Source organism: Corapipo altera, unplaced genomic scaffold (assembly GCF_003945725.1).
Source record: "Corapipo altera isolate COAL_440 unplaced genomic scaffold, ASM394572v1 2, whole genome shotgun sequence".
Lineage (NCBI taxonomy): Eukaryota > Metazoa > Chordata > Aves > Passeriformes > Pipridae > Corapipo > Corapipo altera.
The window spans coordinates 7132060-7152937 of record NW_020884890.1 but is presented as its reverse complement, the minus strand read 5'-3'; the positions used below and the strand labels follow the sequence as shown (position 1 = coordinate 7152937).

The 20878-nt window shown below is 39.6% G+C and overlaps 1 protein-coding gene across 3 annotated transcripts in view; it reads right to left on the bottom strand.

Moving 5' to 3' along the window:
* KCNQ5 (potassium voltage-gated channel subfamily Q member 5) overlaps nt 1–20878 on the bottom strand; it is a 285817-nt gene that overhangs the window by 45475 nt on the left and 219464 nt on the right. For all 3 annotated transcript variants that reach the window (XM_027644941.1, XM_027644939.1, XM_027644940.1), the window contains exons 4-5: nt 7972–8147; nt 7412–7537 (exon numbers count right to left, since the gene is read on the bottom strand). In XM_027644941.1, the coding sequence (XP_027500742.1) occupies nt 7412–7537; nt 7972–8147 (302 nt within the window). The remainder of the gene's footprint in view (nt 1–7411; nt 7538–7971; nt 8148–20878) is intronic.

Genomic DNA, 20878 nt, shown 5'->3' with positions numbered 1-20878 from the left:
GTATTATCTCTTGAAATCAAAATCAAAACATCGAAGGAAATTTAAGAAGTTCCTGGTCCTTTCCCCTTCCTTCTGACAGGCTTAGATACACCTGTGTCACTCCTGACACTAAGCTCCAAAGGTTAACACTCAGCAACAGATGCAGAGGTACCTCAGGCTGTTGGACCCTATTAGATCAGACCTACCTGGGCAGAGGTCAAAGAGAAAGGGAGGGCACCTCTAATCCCTTCATATGATGAGCCTAACCTGAGACTCAGTATACAGATGCTTCAAAAGCTGTTCTGTGGAAGCCAGTACCCCTGCTGTGCAGTCCATGGCAGATTTTAGTGCAGGTGGGAGGACTTGCTGCATGTGATTTGTTGACCACAGGCCACTAGCAATGTGGCAGATGCCATTGACATAATTGTGCGTGGGTGTTGTTCACTGAGAGTATCTTGGAGGCAAAAGATTAGGGCTTCGTGTGTGTGTGGCTGAGGATCTTCCCTGACCCAAGGAATTGTCCTCCAGGCTACTCTTGTTCTGGGAAGCACATCATTCCCAAACCTGGGGACTCAACTGGTGGGAGAAAGTTGAGTCTCTGTGCTTTCACTTTGGGGAGTTTGGGTTCACATGGCTGCCTGGCATGGGTAGCTGGAGGAGGTGTGGGCAGAGCAGAGGATTTCCAAAGGCTGAGTGGGAGGCTGCAGAGCGTGTGCTCAGGCAACGGCACAAGATGTTAAAAGACAAAGATAGACAACAGTAGGCTGAATGCCAAGGACTCCAGGGCCTGTTATTAGGGAGAACATGTGCATGGAGAATTATTTTACATTGTGTACCAAATGTGGGCAAGTTCAGGCTTAGCAAATATTCTGGCAGCAATGAATTCTTCAGGAAATTGCCTTCTAGAGACATTACTTTGCTTCCAGCTTCCTCAAAGTTCATTCCTAGGCAAGATGGCCAAAACAATTCTATTTAATGCCGAGGTCACCACGGGACAAAAGAAGGAAAGTCTTTTGGAAGTAATTAGATTTCAACTATTTAGGACTCTGTAGATAGTAAACAGTGCTTTTAATTGCTCCCATTGTTGGGAACAAGCTGCGGGTGTAATTTACCCTGAGAAAGCCAGACACTAAGAGTGAGAGAGATGAATTCAGGCTGCTGCAGCTGTAATTTCAAGTGGTTATCAAGTCTCGAGTTTTGTAATGACAGACTGGTCACAGACACACGACTTTGCATGAGTATCATGTCTCGGTCTCCTTCCTTTTCTTCTTCACTTCCCTGCCCCTTCCCGTTTCCCGGCTTTTACTGGGCTCTTTGGTGAACCAGTGCCACCCGGGAAGGGGGAGAGAATGATCCACATTTCTATGTGGTTTGTTTCCGCTGCTTTGGTGTGTTGTGTCAGCTCATGGATGTGCAAACAAGCTCCAGAGACTGCACAAGGCAGTGGGGGACTGAGATGGAGCAATAAGGAGGAAGGGATATGAGAATGCAGCTCCCTCATTTCCGGCACATGTGAGCTGATGAAGCCATGCTCTTGGCCTGGCAGAGGGGCTTGATTTCGTTTTCTGTTGTTTGCTGAAGAAGATAATCACAGCTCTTCACATTAGAGGACAACTGCAAAACAGTTTCAGGCTATTAAGAGCCTGAGAGCAGTGAAGCACTTGAACAAATTAATCCCCAAATAAAACTTCCTCAAAATTTGTTTCCAGACCAGTCACTGCAAAGCAGTTTGGAGCTCTGGAATGAGCCCACTTTCTTGGCTTCTATCCAGTTCCCTATCTCTGCCAGACACTGGTAAGTACAGAGATGTCTCCTGCCTGAGCTAAAGAGAAGGAAACAGAACCAAGTGTCATCTGCACATTAATGATATTGCCATCAAACTGTATTCCAAAGAAGTAAAAGATAAACTTGAACCTTTGGGACCTGACGTCTGAGACTGATCCAAAACCAGGAGCAGTTACACAGACTGTGTCTGGAATTTCTCCAAAGAAAATAATAAGATCGTATTAAAGTCTTTCCCCAAAATGTTCTAGGTACTAAGTACTTAATGGTATCAGTCTGTGATTAAGCATGTCAGTGGCTTCTTGCTTACTTCGAGCTGCTTTATCTCAGGGAGGTCTTTACATGGGTATATAGGTGTCAGCACTGTTCTGTACTGTCTTACTCAACACTGAACAAATGGGTTCAATCTTCATTTTATACAACTGCCATCATGCAACTAAGAAAATGTTTATCTGGACAACTTCAGGGTTAAGCTCAGGAATAATCCTCTGCATCTTTTGAAGTGTTGGAAGTGAATGACTAAACCACTGGCCAGGCCCTGACTGGCATAATCCTGAGATTAAATTAACGGTATAGGGTGTGGAAAACTACTCAATGTGAAACCACGACATGAGAAATTTCCAGACATCACTGATAATACTGTGAGAAGCAGACAGAAGTTACAGCTAGCACTGTGAGGGAAGGCTGGATCCCACAGGTGGGTAAGAGAGAAGTAACCACAGTTCAAATGTGGCTGGAGGAAATTTTTGGGGACTTTTCAGGGATTACAATCTCTCAAGGGCAACAGCAAAATAGGACTGCATCAGAGATACCATACGCATCCCAGAGTGACTAGGGAACAGAACTACAAAATCTGTAGTAGCAAACTTGTGAAGGTAGTTAGAGATGGGTTGTTTATTTGAGAGACTTGATCAAGAGAAGCAAAAAAATAATGAAAAAAGAAGATACAGTAAAAGAAATAACAACATGTGTAAATCATGTCTTTTTGGAGATACCTGCTGAGCAACTCTGTGTCTAATCACCACAGACTAAACTAGGAAAATAAACCAAACCTTTTAGAACATATTTGTAGATTATTTCTCTCAACATGAAAAATAAAATGCTTAGGTGTTTAGCATGATCTGTTCATCACAACATGCACAAAAGAAAGAGAGATTCCTCCAGCAGGTTACTCATCCCAAAATGTAGGACTTGGGCTTGCCTGAAAACAAATGTCTAGTACTACCTGAGATATCCTAGGGCATCTGAAGAGGGACCACCCACAGGAGAGGCAGCAGACTCTCCAACAGATCTTTGACGGTATGCTTATGTTTAAGCACCTGAATCACACTCCTGCATGGCTAAGGGAGCTAGCTGGGTTCTGTCTTTTATATCAGATGCAAACCACTTCATTTTGGTTACTTCTATAAATGAGGTGTCTGGACAGACCAGCCAAGGCAGACACTGTCTCCTGGTCAGGTTTAAAACTCACAGTGATGATAGAATTTCTGTTATCTCATTGCTGGAGCTAATAAGTATGCTATTATAAGTGAGGTAATATAATAATGAATGCCATTATATAACTTAGATGACTTCTATTAGATGAGATAGGACCCAGGAGGCCATCCTCTATGCTAATATTTCTTTCTGATGTCATTTTATGTTCTCCTAGCAGTACTCACCTTTTGAATCTTTATATGACATCACTTAACTGAAAAAAATGTAGTTTGCTCATGCTATCATTACATTAAATGGGAAAAGTCTCTTCAATATTAACTCAAATGAGTTAGTCATTGTGACAATATTATTCATTGTAATATGCTTTGTTCACCAACAGGTCACTGTGGAGTGCCAGAGTCATTCTGTATTCAACTGTAACCACTGGATACTACTAGAAAATAGTGGTATATTAAGACACATTCTGTCAAATGTGTAAAAGAGAGAGAGGAATCTTAATTTCATTGCATTTGCAGCTAAAACTAATTAGTGTACAAACTAAATGTCACTATAAGCACGCACAGTTCTATTTAACACTAGTGTTATTCTGAAAACCATACACGATTTGTTTTGAAACACTTAAGTTTTTTAATTGACCTTTTGTTCCCATATAGTTTGGTTATTTTCTTCTGTTAAATGAATATACCTTGTCTGTCAAAGCAAATTTTGAAACTGAGCTCTTCATATAACATTCACTGTTGGGTACTGCTGTGTTAGGCAGCGCTGTGGGGACCCCAACCACAAGAATATTCACACTAGTAATACTAGCACGATGTTTAAATTGCAGGTTGCACAGTACAGCATGCAATTGCAAATACAGTGGAGTATTCATATGTAAATTTGGATGCCATATCCTGCCTTTCATTTCAATGTAAAAATATGGGCTTCAGAAATGGAGTCAGTGAAATGACCATAGCAGGGTATGGCCCTCAAATAATCTGAATTAATGAATGGGTTAATTGCAGCATGCCAGGGCTGATCCTGTAAGGAGGGGTGTAGTGCCTCTAAAAGCTTGAAATTTAAGGCAACTATTTGTGCCTGACTTCAATGCTGTCTTTACTTTCTTGTACCTCTGCCATGACAGAATTCAGTCCAGGATTTGGTAGATAATCTGTGGTTTAAGTTAGAAAAACTTTTGCAAATAAACAAACCAATGAGACTAATCATTGATTTCCCCTAGAATGCCACAGAATCTGACCTTTTCAAAAATCTTCATGTGGGTTACTCTGGCAGTAAAAACAACCATGACTAAGAAGCACATTATGCATTTCCCACACACTGTTTTACATATTATACAAAAAATACTATTATTAAAATGGCAAAAATAACAGGTAAGGGGGAACATTGATTTCGAGTAACTTCGTGCACTTGCTTAAGTGCATTAAAAATTTAAATGTATCCATGTCATACACTGGGGAAAGAAGAAAAGACATAGAAATGTACAATATATATTGTTTGCAGGGTTTTTATCACAGTTTGTTGTTTTTCCTGCTGAAATCTAGACAAGATTCCTATTTTCTCAGTTCCACTACTTATATAACCTATGAGTCATATATTTTCACTTCATAGTGTACAAAATATTTTAAGTACCACTTTACACAATGTTTATTTCCTAGTAGGGTTTTTCCTTAAAAAATAGCAGTCATCAGGTAGCGCAGAAGCAAATTCTAAAATAAAGATCTTGTTCCCGCTGCAAGAGCTGCTTAGGGAGAAGGATCTGTATCTAACACAAGCCTAAGTCAGATGTCAGAGTGGAAGTCTGACTTCGCTGGGAATTTCTTGTTCCTTTGCATATGTTTTCACCCACCTGCTAGCAGGTGGGTACAATCCTCTCCTCAGTCCAAACTTTCTGCCTATGCAGAGCTAAGTCACACATGGCCTTGCAGAGAGGCAGAGGGTGTTTTCTGGAGAATTGAGTGTCTGAAAACATCCATTCCCAAAATGTTGCATTGCCACAGGAGGGTCTCTTGCAGGACCACATCCCCACTGCCACTCCCAAAGGGGAAATGGCATTTTCAGACTGCCAGAGCCAGGGTACCCTTCAGTGAGGACACCAGCATGCCAAGCCAGATGCTTCACAACCGTGTCAATACAGGAAGGTGAGAAAGCTTTAAGGCAAACCTCAGCTTTTGAAGAAAAGTAAAACAAAATAAATTACAGTGATGCAACTGAAGGCAAAACTTTCTCTCATGGCTTTAGCCAATATGAATTTTACATGTGTTTGGACTACAGGATAAAATGTGTATTTTATTATAGATCTACCTTGATGCTCTAAAGCAACAAGTTTCAGGAAAAATACTTTTGTGTATTTGCAGATGCACAAGTAAGACTTACTAGGTTTGGCTTTTCCAAGCTCCTAATTTTTGCGCTGATAACACAGAAATACAGTCTCTAGGGAAGACATGCAACAAATGACTAGCTCTTAGATAAACAAATTTCAAAAACACAAACTACCCTTACTAATAGTAAGTGACCTTGATCTTAGCTCAAAATGTAGAAAAAAACTTCTTAAAATTATTTCCCAATAATTTGGAAAGGGCATTTTCACAGTCCATGGGTGCATGCTCTGAATCTGCAGATACTACTAAGTCTAGATGAAATCTTGTCAGTAGAAGGTCTAAGGGGAGAAAGCTCCATCTGTGCATCCTTGTGATGAGAAAAGGTGGCAGAGACTGGTTCAGGTCTTGCACTTATTCCAGGAAAACTGAGTGTTCTAGGTTATTTGGTTATTTAGCTAGGTTCAGCATTAATTAACAGGTATCATTTCACTACCCAGCCACTCTCAGAGCACACTGTTTTTTCTACAGCACCAGAAGGAAAAGAAAAGCCATTTTATACTGGCTGAGAATAACTCTGCTGTAGGTTTTCTGGGAGCAGATTTCTTAATCTGCCTAAGTAACTCTCACACATTACAGGAGTCTAGATCACTATAGGGCATTTTTAAGCAAAAAACCCTACACATTATGTTATTTAAAAAATAAGAAAATCAAAACTTCAGACCTAGCCTTTTGTTGTTCATTTAAAGCCTAGTTTAATTAACCATATAAGCATTCATATAATCCTCCATCTTTCAGAAAAGCAGTCAGACATGTACTTAGATACCAGAGATTTCAACAAAGTAAAAACAAATTATTCGATGGTTAAACATGATGTCAAGTAAATCAGGGGCTTTATACCTGTAAAAAATAACATTGCTAAACCACAATGGGCATATTCTTGCTTTCTGTACTCAAAGTACAGAGGAAGGAGAAGCAACATCTTTCTAAGGGTACTGATAATACTCTCCCTTTCACCACAAAGCTGATGTAAGATTTTTTTCCCTCTTTCCTGACACTTGTTCCTCTTCCTGCATTGCAGCTTACAGCCCTCTTGATTTGTATCAAAGCAGGTCTTTGTGGGGCCATGTTACAAACTATACTACTGAAAAGTCATGAGTTAAAAAGTACAATGCCCCTCAGTTCAGGAAGGATATTGAGATGCTGGAGCAGGTCCAGAGAAGAGCAACAAGGCTGGTGAAGGGACTTGAGCACAAGTCCTATGAGGAGAGGCTGAGGGAGCTGGGGTTGTTTAGTCTGGAGGAGACTCAGGGGAGACCTCATCACTCTCTACAACTCCCTGAAAGGAGGTTGTAGCCAGGTGGAGGTTGGTCTCTTCTCCCAGGCAGCTATCAGTAAGACAAGAGGGCATGGTCTTAAGCTCTGCCAGGCAAGGTTTAGGTTAGATATTAGGAAGAAATTCTTTACAGAGAGGGTAATCAGGCATTGGAATGGGTTGCCCAGGGAAGTGGTGGATTCTCCATCCCTGGAGGTTTTTAAGATGAGACTGGATGTGGCACTTAGTGCCATGGTCTAGTAACCACGGTGGTGGTGAATCAAGGACTGGTCTTGATGATCTCGGAGTCCGTTCAAGGCCAGCTGATTCTATGGTTCTATGATTCTCTTGAAGGTTTAGTGGTCTGGTTTGAAGCAGAAACACACAAACAGCTATTCTGCAGGATGGGCTGAAATCTGTCGATGTACAAATGAATAACTGGAGGAGGGAGCTTCTCAGACAAGTTTTTTTGCCAGTGAAAACAATTAATCAAAGAGCACACTAAGTTAAAGTCCTCCGTAGGTGAAATTCAAAGCACTTTAGCATACTGGTTAAAGAGTTACTGTTTTTTTTCTGTACTTACTGTGCCCCACCAGAGAGCATCTGCATATGTGGAGAACTGGGTATTTGCATCTTTTTCCACCAGATAAACCAGGAAAGATGAAAAGATGAGTACTAAAAATCCTATGTACCAGGCTGTGATTAATTCCTAGATAAAAGAAAACAGAGATCAATATCCACTTTAAAGACTGAACAGAACAACATCTTAAGGAAGACATAATTAAAAGATCTCCCTCTGTATTTTTTTTGGTATTTGTGCAGTTAAAAGTCAAGTGGTTCCCTGTGGCTGCAAATTTTCTTTGAAAGTGGACCAGATCTACTTCTATGGTTTGACGCTTCAGCAACTTCACTAACAAATAACAAATTACAACTGCATATCAAGGACAACATTTTCAAGATATCCTAAAAACTGTTAGCATTAAACATGGCCTGATGTATTTGTGCTAGTTCACATTAAAGTGGATGTTATTTCAGAAAATTTTGGGTATTCTGCTCAAAACTGAGTTTATGTCCTTGGCCTCTTGTTGAATCACATCAAGTGAAGATGTCAACCACACAAAATTAGTATCTAGGATTACATACCTTGCTATGTGCATAAACTACTGAACCTAATAATTTCCAAGTGCCTCCTCTTCGGTCCATACGCACCATACGAAGGATCTGTAGGAAACGAAGACTTCTCAGTGCTGATGTTGCAAAAATGTTACCCTGAGTTTTTGCAGAAACAACTGCTATTGAAGCGATGAGAACAATGATGTCTGAAAGAAATACATTGCAGAAAACATTAATATCCAAGTATCAAAAATAGCACATATATGTACATGAGCTGAATGAAGAAGCTGAATGAAAAGAGAGACTCTGTAGTGGGTGGATATCCAGAGCACTGAGATTCCTGTTTGAGGTAGGGATGTGAGGTCAGGGCTGGTGTCAGAACTACCTTGGGAGCCCCCAGGGTGAAAAATAAGGGTAGCAATTTTCAAAACATATGGGTAAGAGGACAGCGATGAAGAAACCTCATGTAGGTGCTTTGAAACCTGAGGTATCAAACTGTACAAATCAATAGATGGATTAGAACTTTTCCCCTTTATATATCTCCCCATTGCAACTTTCCTATAAAAAGATAAAAAAGAGAAGTAAGCTAGGAAAAAAATAGAGCAGCCCCAGAGGTGAGTGTCCAGTGGAATTAGACTTACAAGCATAGTACTAATTTCCTATGAGAACAGACACTATGTGGTTGAGGAACATGGTTTCTGGACTCAACTCCCTTGATGTACCATTTCCTGGAAGGGAGGAAATAGAGTGCTGCGTACTCAGAAGCATTCTTTTAGCTAGCAGCCTGGAAAGTTTGTTGAAGCTCAGCAAGTGTTAGAGTTTATTTCTTTGGGACACAGATTACAACTGTAAGAGAAATTTTGGTGTGCATGAGCTAATCTGCCAGCTGCCCTTGGAGCCAGAACAGCATTTAAGGGGAGATGAGGACAAGCAGCAGAGTGATGGAACATGGATGCTGTGAGAAGGCATAATATTCTTTTACAATAATTGGGGTGGACACATTGGTGTGCACGGAGTGGGAAAACACAGAACAAGCTGTGTAACTTCCTCACCTCAAGATTAATTTCCTAACCATCTTTAAAAGCTTGAAGAGCCTTTGTAAAAAATACCTGGTTTTAATCTTAGGGTTTCATGTTGTATGTTTCCATGCAAGGAAAATCTAAACCGATGTCTGCCAGTGAAGAACTGAAAGCAAGTCCTTGTTGATATGAGTTTTACTTCTTTTGTACTGGGTATAAACACTCATCTTGTCCCAAGTACAGGTCCTATAAGTCAAGAATTACTCAGTAAGTGAAACTCCTCACCTCCACAAGTGAGCAGTGAACAGTATTGACTGTACCTACAAGTAGGAGACTGTTCTCTTAGCCTGCCCCAGTACAGCAGAAAATAGCTTTTGTTCATTTTGTTCAGCCACTGAAGGAAATTGAGGTCTAAATACCTTTCCTTGCCTTCTCTGAACTCACCTATGGATGGCTTTGTGCTCTCATTACAGTGCCAAACATACAGACAACCTGTACTTGTGGTTTAAGAATTGTTCTGTTAAATTGTGGAAATCTTTGTCACAAGGGGCTAGAAATTTATATGGGTTTAAAGCCAGCTGGACAATCTCATGGGAGAAGATTTAATCATGGGCTAATTAATACCAAAAGCCCACTTCTTGTTCAGGACGTCTCCAAGTAGGAGGTTGTTGGAAACTGAGAGGTGCTTGCGGAGAAATATCACTGTATATTTGCCCTGCTTGTGTAATGTTCCCTGACTGTTCACTGTTGCCTGGTGTCACTGTTGCACATACTGTGTTGGGCTAGACTGACCTTCTGCCTGTCTTAAACTCTGACATTTTAAAATACCTTTGGCTACTACATAGGTGAATCCTAGGTGGCTACTATAAAATTGGCTACCAAAACCACTGGATTTGCTTCTAGATGTAAATCCAACAAGTTCAGAGATCAAGAAGAGCCAGAAATGGATAAAGTATCCTGGGGTGTCTCTGCACAGCATGAGTATCAAGAGTGCAACAACCAGATGTAGAAGGTCTTGGTGAGAAAACAGCAAAACTGGCAAGGAAAAGTTAGACATCACAAATTCTAATGGAGATCAGAAAAAATGATGGGATGGGATTGAACTCCACATGAAGACATTTGAATTTAGGTGTCTACATGTGAAGCAGGTGTTTAAACTTCCCATGCAGTACAAGGTAATTGTGTCAACTGAGAGAGGTGCAGCTAATCCTCAGGAAGGCTCCTGCTGTCTGCTCAGCTGCCTCATGATCTAGGCTTGGTACAAAAAAGGCTTGATTCTGCTACCCAAATTTATTTGTCCAGTGCCATTTGAGATGCCTTAAGGTATCTGAGACATCTCCTAGATCTGTCAGCTATGCTCTTGGACCTGGGAAAGCTGTACTCTTCAAGAGAAGTCACTGGAGACCATGGAATATCATGTAACAGGGGACACCTCTATGTACTCTGCTGAACTAAGCCTTAGATCTCAATTGACTATACTGGAAGCATAGACACTTAGCCCACACGTACCCACCTACAAGCAAACTTCTATATTTAGTTGTGTTTATTTGTATCCAAGGCTCACATAGAGTGTGCTGGAATGCCTTGGACAGTACGGACTGTGCAGAAGAAGCAGTGTCCCTGGTGATGAACATGATGGCAGGGTGATCTTGACTTGTCCCATGCAGGTCCAAGTGGAGCAGCAGTGTAACATTCATTTCTATTTAGTGTTAACTGTCTAGCAGCAAATCAGAGACCACTAGTAAAGCAGCATGTGTTCCTGCAAATCATTCTTAGAACTTAAAAAAAAAAGGTCACCCAAATATTATGAATTATGAATTTGGTACAGAAATTATTGAAGTGCTTATTGGGGGTTTTGGTTACCGTGAACTAATTCCAACGGGACATTTTTTTAAAAAAGTCAGTAACGTGCACCTGCCCTTACTCCTAGTTATTCTAGGAGCTCTGACAGTTTTCTTTATAAAATAGTTTTATGGAGGCCCCCCACTTCAAAAAATTCAAATTAATTCAGTCTTGCCAGCAGCACACAGTATCTACCCTTCACTGCTGGGAGCCCTCTGCCCCACCAAGGGTCCCGAGTCCCCTCTGACCACGAGGGACAAAGAAGCCAACAGCAGCATAAGCCTCTTTTGCCTTTTAAAAGCATTGGTCCAAAGAAGTTGTCTACTTGTGTATACCCTCCTGTCCAGAGGGTAGAGATGAGACTCTCCCTAAAGGGAGGAAAGGCTGAGGAAAAAGGGGAGGAGAAAATGCACTGGAACTTATTTGAAAAACAGCTGAAGGGAAGAGAACCTGTCCTGGCTGCTGGAGGTTTTTCATACCTTGCCCTCTCATCGTCTTCAACTCTTCACAGCCCCAGCCCCCACCAACAACCCATCCCTAACTCCTCAGGCTGCGAATAGGGAAGGAAAGAGTGTGTCTATCACCTAAGTCAGCCCTCTCTACCTGTGTTTCCCTAGGAAACAGGGAAAGCCAGGCAGGCACATTATTTCAGTGCAGTTTAACTTGTTAGGAACAGGTGTAAGATAAATCAAAATAAACACTTCCTGGAATGGAATCAAAGTTCAAAGAAAAGTTTGTAACAGTTGAAAGTCACTCTGAGTATATAAAACTTTCTTGATTTTCTTATCTAAACATAGCCTTGAAAAAATGAAAAGTTAAGTACTTTATGCTTTTCTCCCTGCCACATTTTTATATAGTATGTCTCAGGTGGCATTTGCCCTCTTTTAAATCAAGAAAGTAAAATACTATTCTGAACTTTCTTTCATATTCCATAAGAATTTAACTAAAACCTTCATGGTATTTCTGTATTTTAAGGAGGCTTTACCAAAGTTTATCAATATTTTCCTCTTTATCTTTTAGTGGTAAAAGTGGGAAAACAGGCAGAATTAAACAGTAACATTTCAATTAATTTAATGGGGCCTCAATTTTCATTCTGTATCTTTCTGCAAAACACCAGAGAAATTTTGGATGTGAGAATGAGTAATGGGCTATATAATTCTAAACTTCTCTGTGATTACTTATTTTAAGACAGAGGTTTCTGATGCACATTTACCCCTTTTTTCTTTTTCCAAGCTAATATCTGGTGTATGATCTTCCAAAACCTTAAACGTCTTCAGCCATGATGATGATTTTATTCACTCTTTTGAAATATCTCTCATATTTTTATCCTTGTAGATAACATCCTCTCATGTTAAATCCAATCTGAGATTTCAGATCCTCTCAGTAGCTTTTGCAATGTTGACTTTCGAACACTTAATTTCAAATTAAATTTCAAACCGTTAATTCTTTGACTTCAGACCTTTCACCTAGTAACACTCCAGAAACCCTGAGATTACATGAAAGTTTTGTGAATAGTAACTTTTTTAGTCAACAACCATGTTAACAACAGGATCCCCTCATGAAAAATAAAAAAAGATGAACCCAGAACTCACGTGTGTAACAGATTACACTTATACATTGTCCAATCTCTCTAAAATAGTACATATAGGTAAATATAAGTAACTGAACTCCAGTAATATAACTACCTGAAACTTGAATAATTTATGCAAGATTTGTCAGCCTGAGTTCTCCACTTCACAGAGGAAAGCTAGTGTTGAGCTGCCCTAGTAAGGATCAAACTCCATCAGAAATTCTGGATTGTTTGTGTTACCGATGGCTGCGTAGTTGGCATTTCTAAGCTATAAGCACTTCTAATGGCAACTCTGTGACTGAAAGATTGATAATTGTAGAAAAGGAGGCATCACAAATCCTCATAAGAGATTGTTTTACTTCTAATAACTTTTCCAGTGCAACTTTCCTACTATGAATTTTTGGGATGTTGTGAGATTTTACAATATTCAAAGGTATCACGCAAATGGACCCAATTATACAAGTAAACAGAGAACACAAAAGCTTTATTCAGATGTTGTGAAACATCTCAAAGCCTTCATGTGCCATCAGAACAATCTCTAAAATTACAGAAAGTGTGTTAGGATGACTTTTTACAAGGGCATGTAATGACAGAACAAGGAGGAATGGTCTTAAACTAAACAAGTATCAGTTTACAGAATCACAGAATATGCTGAGTTGGAAGGGACCCACAAGGATCACCGAGTCCAACTCCTGTATCTGCACAGGACCATCTCCAAGAGTCACACCATGTGCCTGAGAGTATGACCCAAATATTTCTTGAACTCTGTTAGACTTAGTGCTGTGACCACTTCCCTGAGGAGCCTGTTCCAGCGCCCAACCACTCTCTGGGTGAAGAACCTTTTTCTAATATCCAATCTAAACCTCCTCTGACACAACTTCAGGCCATTCGCTCAGGTCCTGTCATTGGTCACCACAGAGAAGAGTTCAGTGCCTGTCCCTCCTCTTCCCCTCACAAGGAAGTTGTAGACTGCAATGAGGTCTCCCCTCAGTCTCCTCTTCTCTAGGGTAAAAAAAGTGACCTCAGCTGCTCCTCATATGGTTTCCCCTCAAGGCCCTTCACCGTCTTCATTGACCTCCTTTGGATGTTCTCTAATACCTTAATGTCTTTCTTTCAGAGACTGAAACAGTTAATGATTTGCACATTCTAGGATCGCCAGGGGAATTTTGCAGGCTGGGAAGGAGCGGCTGCCCACCCAGTGGGGCCCCTGCCAGTGCTGCTGAGGGGTTGAGTCCTGAAAAGGTGGGAAGAGCCTTTTTTGCCATGTCCTTCACATGAACTCTGCATGTCTGGCCTTAGCTGTCAGAGACACTGGAGGGTCAAAACCCATCCCCCCACCAATCCTGAAAGGCCGGAAAAATCCTTTTACCATGCCCCTCACAGGAACTCTGCATATGCCCAGGAGACGTTGGAGGCTGGTGGCATGACCCTATCCATGGTAAAACTCCCCACTCCGAGGAGGTACAAGGCGTTCCCACCTGAGCTGGAAGTATATAACAACTCATAACTTCTTTGAGTGTGTGAGCTTCCCTCCCTCACCCCCAATGGATCAAGACCATCACTTCGACTAATGTACATGGAAGCTGCAACTACCAAGTTTCGTTGTTGGACCCAACAACAACGTGGGAGGTGACTACATACATTTTTCCACCCTTATCCTTACCCTTACTCTCCCTTACCCTTATTCTGTCTTTCCCTTTCTCTCCCTTATGCATTTTCCTTAAATGTTATCTTTATGCCATATTGCTATAGATGATAGATATAGATGATGACACCCAAAATGGCAACAAAATTGTTCTAAAATAAACCTTATACGTGTCTTCAAACACTGATTATTCAGTGTGGTTTTCACTCTAATCCACTCCAAGGCATTTTTTAAGAAGAACCAGGGTTACCTCAGGTTGTTGTGACACCCCTTTCTGGTGTGGGTCACAACACTTTCTTAATATCTTTCTATTAATAGCTTAATATCTCTCTCTTATATTGTGGTGCCCAAAACTGCACACAGAATCCAAGGTGAGGCCACCCCAGTGCAGAGCAGGAAAATCCCCTCCTGTGACCGGCTGGTGATGCTTTGCCTGGTGCCCCCCAGGACATGGTTGGCCTTCCTGGCTGCCAGGGCACTGCTGACTCATATTCAACTTGCCATCAACCAGGACTCCCAGGTCCCTTTCTGTGGCACTGCTTTCCAGCATCTCATTCCCCAGTCTGGACATACATCCAGGGTTGCCCCATTCCGGCTGCAGAATCCAGCCCTTCCCCTTGTTAAACTTCATATGGTTGGTGATTGCCCAGTCCCCTAATTCATTTAGACTAGATACTAAGAAGAAATTCTTTACTGTGAGGGTGGTAAGGCACTGGCACAGATTCCCCAGAGAAGTTGTGGATACCCCATTCCCAGATGTGTTCAAAGCCAGATTGGATGGGGCTTTGAGCAACCTGGTCTAGTGCAAGGTGCACATGGTAAGGGGGTTGGAACTAGATGATCTTTAATGTCCCTTCCAACCCAAGCCATTCTGTGATCCTGTGATATTAGGAAATGTAATTGATGACAATCTCTCACCTGTTCTAAGCTCATGTTTGTGCTCAAACTAGTACACAAACCTTCATTATCTTTCTCTTTTTCATATTCTTTAAAGTAAGAATATGTTAGTAGGAGTTTTTCTTGTTGCCTGCATTTAATGCTAATGTGTTGGAAGATCCTTCTAAATAAAAATGCTACTTTGAAACAATACAGGTTAAATGAATCTTGTGAATTTTTTTTCTTTGATTTTATCCGAATAGAGAAATGAACAATATTTAATAATTTTTGGATCATCACTATTGCATCAGAATAGTGTTTACTATAATTTCACAGAAAATGCTCAGAGTTCACACACTACTGTTAAGAATAGTGGAATATGCCAGAAACCGCAATGACTATCAATTACTGTGTCTGCTCTGGCTACAGAGCAGTACCGAGAGACAACAAACTAGAATATGGGTAGGGCACATCTGTTCCCAAAACTGCAGAAATAAACAGAAAATCTCAAGAGTTTGTGTTATCTAGCCTGCAGCTATATTAAATCACAAAGGAAATTAACTGGCAAGTGTATGACCAAATTTAAGCTACCTTTAAGTTGTCCTGGGTTATAGTTATTATCTGTGATCTAGAGAAAAGACACAGCTTGTAGTGGTCATTTCTTATGAGTAGTTCTGAGGACAGTTCATTACCTACAATTTCAAAGTTACTCTTGGAAAAAAAAAACAAACACTATGATTCTGTGGTGTTACAGGGACACTGGGCTCCATAATTCACTGAGACCACCAAGCCTGCTTTCACATTGGCTCCGTCTGCTTACCATGGCACAGATCATGCCTATGGCACACTCACTAAGGAGTTTAAATAAGTTTTAATTGAGGTTTACAACAACCACTACATAGAAACAACAAAGAACTTTCTATTTGTGTCGCTAAGAGGTGTGAGTGGTGGAAGGAAGTTATGACCAGCATTTTAGTTTTTCTAATATGTCTTTGTATATCAGTCCTTCCTGCAGCTTCATCATGTTTATTGCTACTCTCAGAACTCTCTTCAATTTGTCTAGCTGGCCAGGACTGAAGGATATCATCTAACCAATGTAGAAAGGTACTTTGAATTTTAATCAGACACTACAGCACAAAGGTAGCACAACACACATTCCAGAGCACTGCATTTGAGCACATCACACTACAGAAACATGATAAGAAAAATATATTCAATGGGCTCTGTCATAAACTGATATAAATTGGATATTTTAAGCAGTTTAAGGTAAAGCCTGACTCCTGACTCTGGCCATATATCAGTATGCGAAAATAAGGTCATTCTTTTTTGGATTCCTAAAAGAAATAGTCTGTTTATACAAACTTGACTGTAGGAACAGCAGCTTTTTTGCACAGCCTAGAAATATATTGGGCATTGGTGTATTTTATGCTAGCTGAAATAAGAAAGAAGAAAAGATATTCACAGACTTTTAAGGCTTCTGAATACCCTAGTAGAGGGGTATTCAGAGAAGGAAGTAATTGTGTCATTATTCCTTAAGCACTTGTTCCTTGAGAAAGGTCATAGAACAGAAAAGGTAATTTCATCATAACTGGCTGAAAACCTGCTTTTAGCCTCAAACAAGGGATTAACTACTTCCCTTTACCGGTTCAGGAGGGCAAAGAATAAAAACCATGATTAGAATATACTAGAACTGTTAATTTGAAGAAGCAACCATAATGTTTTTACCAGGTGGTGGTTCCTTTTCTCTGTGAATAGTCCCCTTGCTATGAAATCAGTGAGATATTTCACATAGCTATGGCAGAAGAATTTAATCAAATATGGGCTGAACTGCCAGTGACATTGCATAAGTATTTACCCCAGAAACCATGAATTTTCAATATTTTTACCTATAATTACATCTCTGAGCAGAGAAGTAAATGATATTACCATATTTAGAAAGATGATGTGTATTATCATGTTTTGCAAATTACCCAGTTGGAAGAAACAGAATTATTTATTAACAAAGTAAAATTCAGTATGTGCAAGATTGCCAAAATCTGCAAACTGGATTTTTAAAGACTACTCTAGAGACATACAGCCTTTTGCTAGGTCACCTGAATTCACTCTCTGAAATATGATATCCTCAAGCATTATTGTGTGCCTACTAAAAAAAAAAAACAACCACCAAAACCCAGTTTAATAGCATCCATTGCACTATATCACCTGAAAATCTCTAGCGCAATTTGGGAGAGGCAGGAAAGCAGAGTTCTGCACCTCCCACAAGAAGCTGAGCAGACTTACAGCAATAAGGCCTTAATTTTACAGAGAGAAAAAAGCCTGAACACCACCATCAACAATAACAAACTCCAAAGCAATATGAGATTTGCATCTCATTTGCAACTCATCTGAGGTTTGCATTTTATAAAAATAATGGTGCTCAGGATCTTGCTAAAGTTTGCTTTCAGCTATGTCTGAATATAGCTTTTCTTTCTGGTCAGGGATTGGATCTCTCTACTCAGATGCCAGACAGGTTATGATTAATCATCACCTACTAGTAAAAGAACTTGGCAGATATCTTCAGGAAATTCTTGGGATGGATGATGATATTTGATTTTTGCAGATGTTGTTGTCACTCCAGCGAAAAGGTCTTTGTGTTTTCAGATATATAACACCGTCTGGATGGAAATCATCTTAATTGTCATTACAGGCAAAACGAGTTGGTGATTTTGCTTCCTTTTTAATTTTTTTCCAAGAAGCAAAGCAACCTGGTATTTTTAGAAGTAGGAAAGTGAGCTACTTTTGTGCATCAAGACAATTCACAGAGATAAACACAGATGAGTGTGAAAATTGACTTTTATTGCTGTGGAAAAACAGGAAGATAGTAATGTATGGCAGTGTCACATAAAAGAAAAGAAGTTCTACAAAAATATGTAATAGTGTTTAGGCACTGAAGTGGAATTAAAAAAAAATCCAGAGGCTACTACTTCTACTCTATTGATTTTTTTTTTCTTCTAACAATGGAAAATGGCAATGTTAGTCACTGCTTTCCATTCTAAGGGGTCCACTAAAACTGATCTGTGCATAGATTGGATTTCTTTTATCATCAATTGAGCAATGCCCCAGTGAAGAGATAAAAGGAGATGAATTACCTTGAACCCTTTTCTCCCTTTTTAGTTTTCATTTGCAATGATGTTGGAATCATTTGAGTAAGCAAACTATTTTAATGTTATTTTAATGTTAATTTTATATAACCAAATACTTAGTAAAGCTGCTCGCCAAGTTTTCTGGCAAAGAAAAAAACTCTAAACAAGTCAAAGATACTTATTACAAAAGCTAATCAAATTACAACAAAATTCAACTTAGTGCTCGAAACAATTTTTGAAACAGAACGAACAATATTTTAAAAAAGTCAATACAGGATATTTTTTAGATGTGAAAACTAAATATTTCCTTATTAAATTGTGGAACAAGGAAGATGAGTCAGATTTTTTTTTAATTTATTTTATTTTTTAATCAAGTTTTATAATGAGATTCTAATTCCATCCCTAAGAATGGATCAACCAATATTACTCACTTCTCTGTCAATGTACTAAAAGTATATATGCCCTATCCCTGTGTAAAAGTATCATACTTTCAGGCCAAGAGGACAAATATATGAACATAATGTCATTTTACTTTCTGTTTTAGATAGCCAAAAATATTTCTCTATAGGCTGAGAATCATAATAGCTCAACAAATACTGAATTTGAAACTGTAGCTATGGTTACAATTTTTTATTTAGTCTGGATAAGAATAACAACATTAACGGGAACATTTCACCTGTCTTTGTAGTGTTAGCAATTATAGTTCATGGCCCTGTTGAGTACACAATCTTTCTATGGACTGAATAAGTCCTCAGCAAACATCTTTATGTTATTAACAGCTGGTTCAATAAATGTTAAAAATCTAAGGGCCTCCTGCAAACTAAGATTAAATTCAATTGCAAGCCTTTCATGGATTTATACTTTATTAATCTTTTCCAAAAATTGATCTTTAATATTATTAATATGTACCTACCAGAAGGAATAAAGAAAGCACTGTTTATTCAGTAGGAGTTTTATTTGGCTTTAAGACAGTCTGACAGAAACATTTAAAATTTTATCTTTGACCCAGTGTTCCCCAACCCAATTTGTGTCCAACCAAAGAAACAAATCACAAGTAACACACACAGATCCTTCCCATAAATCTTCACTTATTCTGCCCAGTAACTGTTTTGTGCCTCAAAAGCTCTGGGAAAACAAGCTTTGCTAGTCACTCTACCATGTCTGAGGCTTTTTCCTGGGTGACAGTAGACCTTAGTGAAAAAGGCTATTGTGGTGGAGGGAAAAACATCTGAAGATTTCTAGAGGGAAAGGCAGCAGGATGGATAGCCAGACACACACCTGATGAGTAAAGAGGCTCATTAGATCAGGCTGTAAGAAAACCACAACATTATCAGCAAGAAACAAAATAACTACAGCATGGTAAGACTTGTGTTTGAAGAAAAGGCTGAATAATTTAGGAGTGGTTAGTCAGAAGACAAATATGAGATGATAGATAGAGGTATGCAAACTAGTGGAAGATAATACGGTCTGTTGGATGCCTTCCTTATAAAAGTGAGATCAAAAGGGAACTTAAATATGATAAAAAGACATACAAGATGCAATTGACTTGTAAAATTCATTGCTACAGGATATAAAGGAATAACCAGGGAAAATTAAAGACAAGTTTGCATCTTTTTCCCTGAATTGCTGGAATTAGGTTTTGCAGGGGAATCCAAATTCCTGTGTGAATCAGCCACAGATTACCTAATGTCCAAACAAAAATATTATGTGATTGGCTATTTGGATTATGGGTATTAATTCCTTTGTTAAGGGTATCTGGCACTAGTCAGCATGTAGAAAGATATTAAACAGGACTCCTACATGATTCAGCTCATGGGGAAGCAGTGTGTTGGTTCCTTGCAGCTGCAAAGGGAGGAATCTATAGGTAGGACTCTGTCCTTTCATGGCCTTCTCAATCATACTCTAAAATCTCAGAGAGAGGCAGGGGGAAGGAGGTCTGGAAGTGTCCATCTAATGCATTTCCAGAGTGTGCACAAAGTGAAGGCGATGCAGTGCTATGGGAGTGGAAAGGCCAAAAAATGTGGGAACAGAAAAATCCACGGTGTGAGGGTGGAAGTGGAAGGGCAGAAACTGCATTTCTTCAAGCTTTGTGATTACTAATAAGAGAGTGGCAAGGCTGGATTAAGACACCTGGCAATGAATTTGATTATATTGAATGTAACAAATTATGGCTGAGCAGATAGCAGGAAACTGTATGTGAAGAAACAAACACTATCCCTAAAACAACTGGAAGTGTCTGTGTTTCTAAATGACAATATGGCCAAGAAAAATTAAACTACTATTTTTAACCAACTGCACCTATGACCCTTTTCCTAGAGATCTCACTCACACAGAGGTGACCTGAACAGAAATAAACTAGTCTTCAGCATAGAGAGCATTAAAGTCACAACATTCAACACTCATAAGAGTAATAATTATAAACTAAAAGAAGCAATGAGATGGAAAGGCACACTGCAAATATAAAATAGCAGCATGTTGCCTACTTGTGTGCTACAGGGTTAATGAAACTGAAACAAAATGATCTGTGCACAAGAATGAGTAAAACGGTAATTATAACAGAAAAACTTGAATGACATAGTTGCCTACAATACAATATCTAGAGATATCTAGGAATAGGACATTAGGAAGCATTTATTTACAGAGAGGGTAGTCAAGCATGGGAACAGGCTTCCTAGAAAAGTGGTTGATGCCTCATGACTGCCAATGCTTTTGGACAATATCCTTAACAACATGCTTTTACATTTGGTCAGCCTTGAATTGGTCAGGCAATTGGACTAGATGATCATTGTAGGTAATTTCCAACTGAAATATCCTTCCCTTCCCTTCCCTTCCCTTCCCTTCCCTTCCCTTCCCTTCCCTTCCC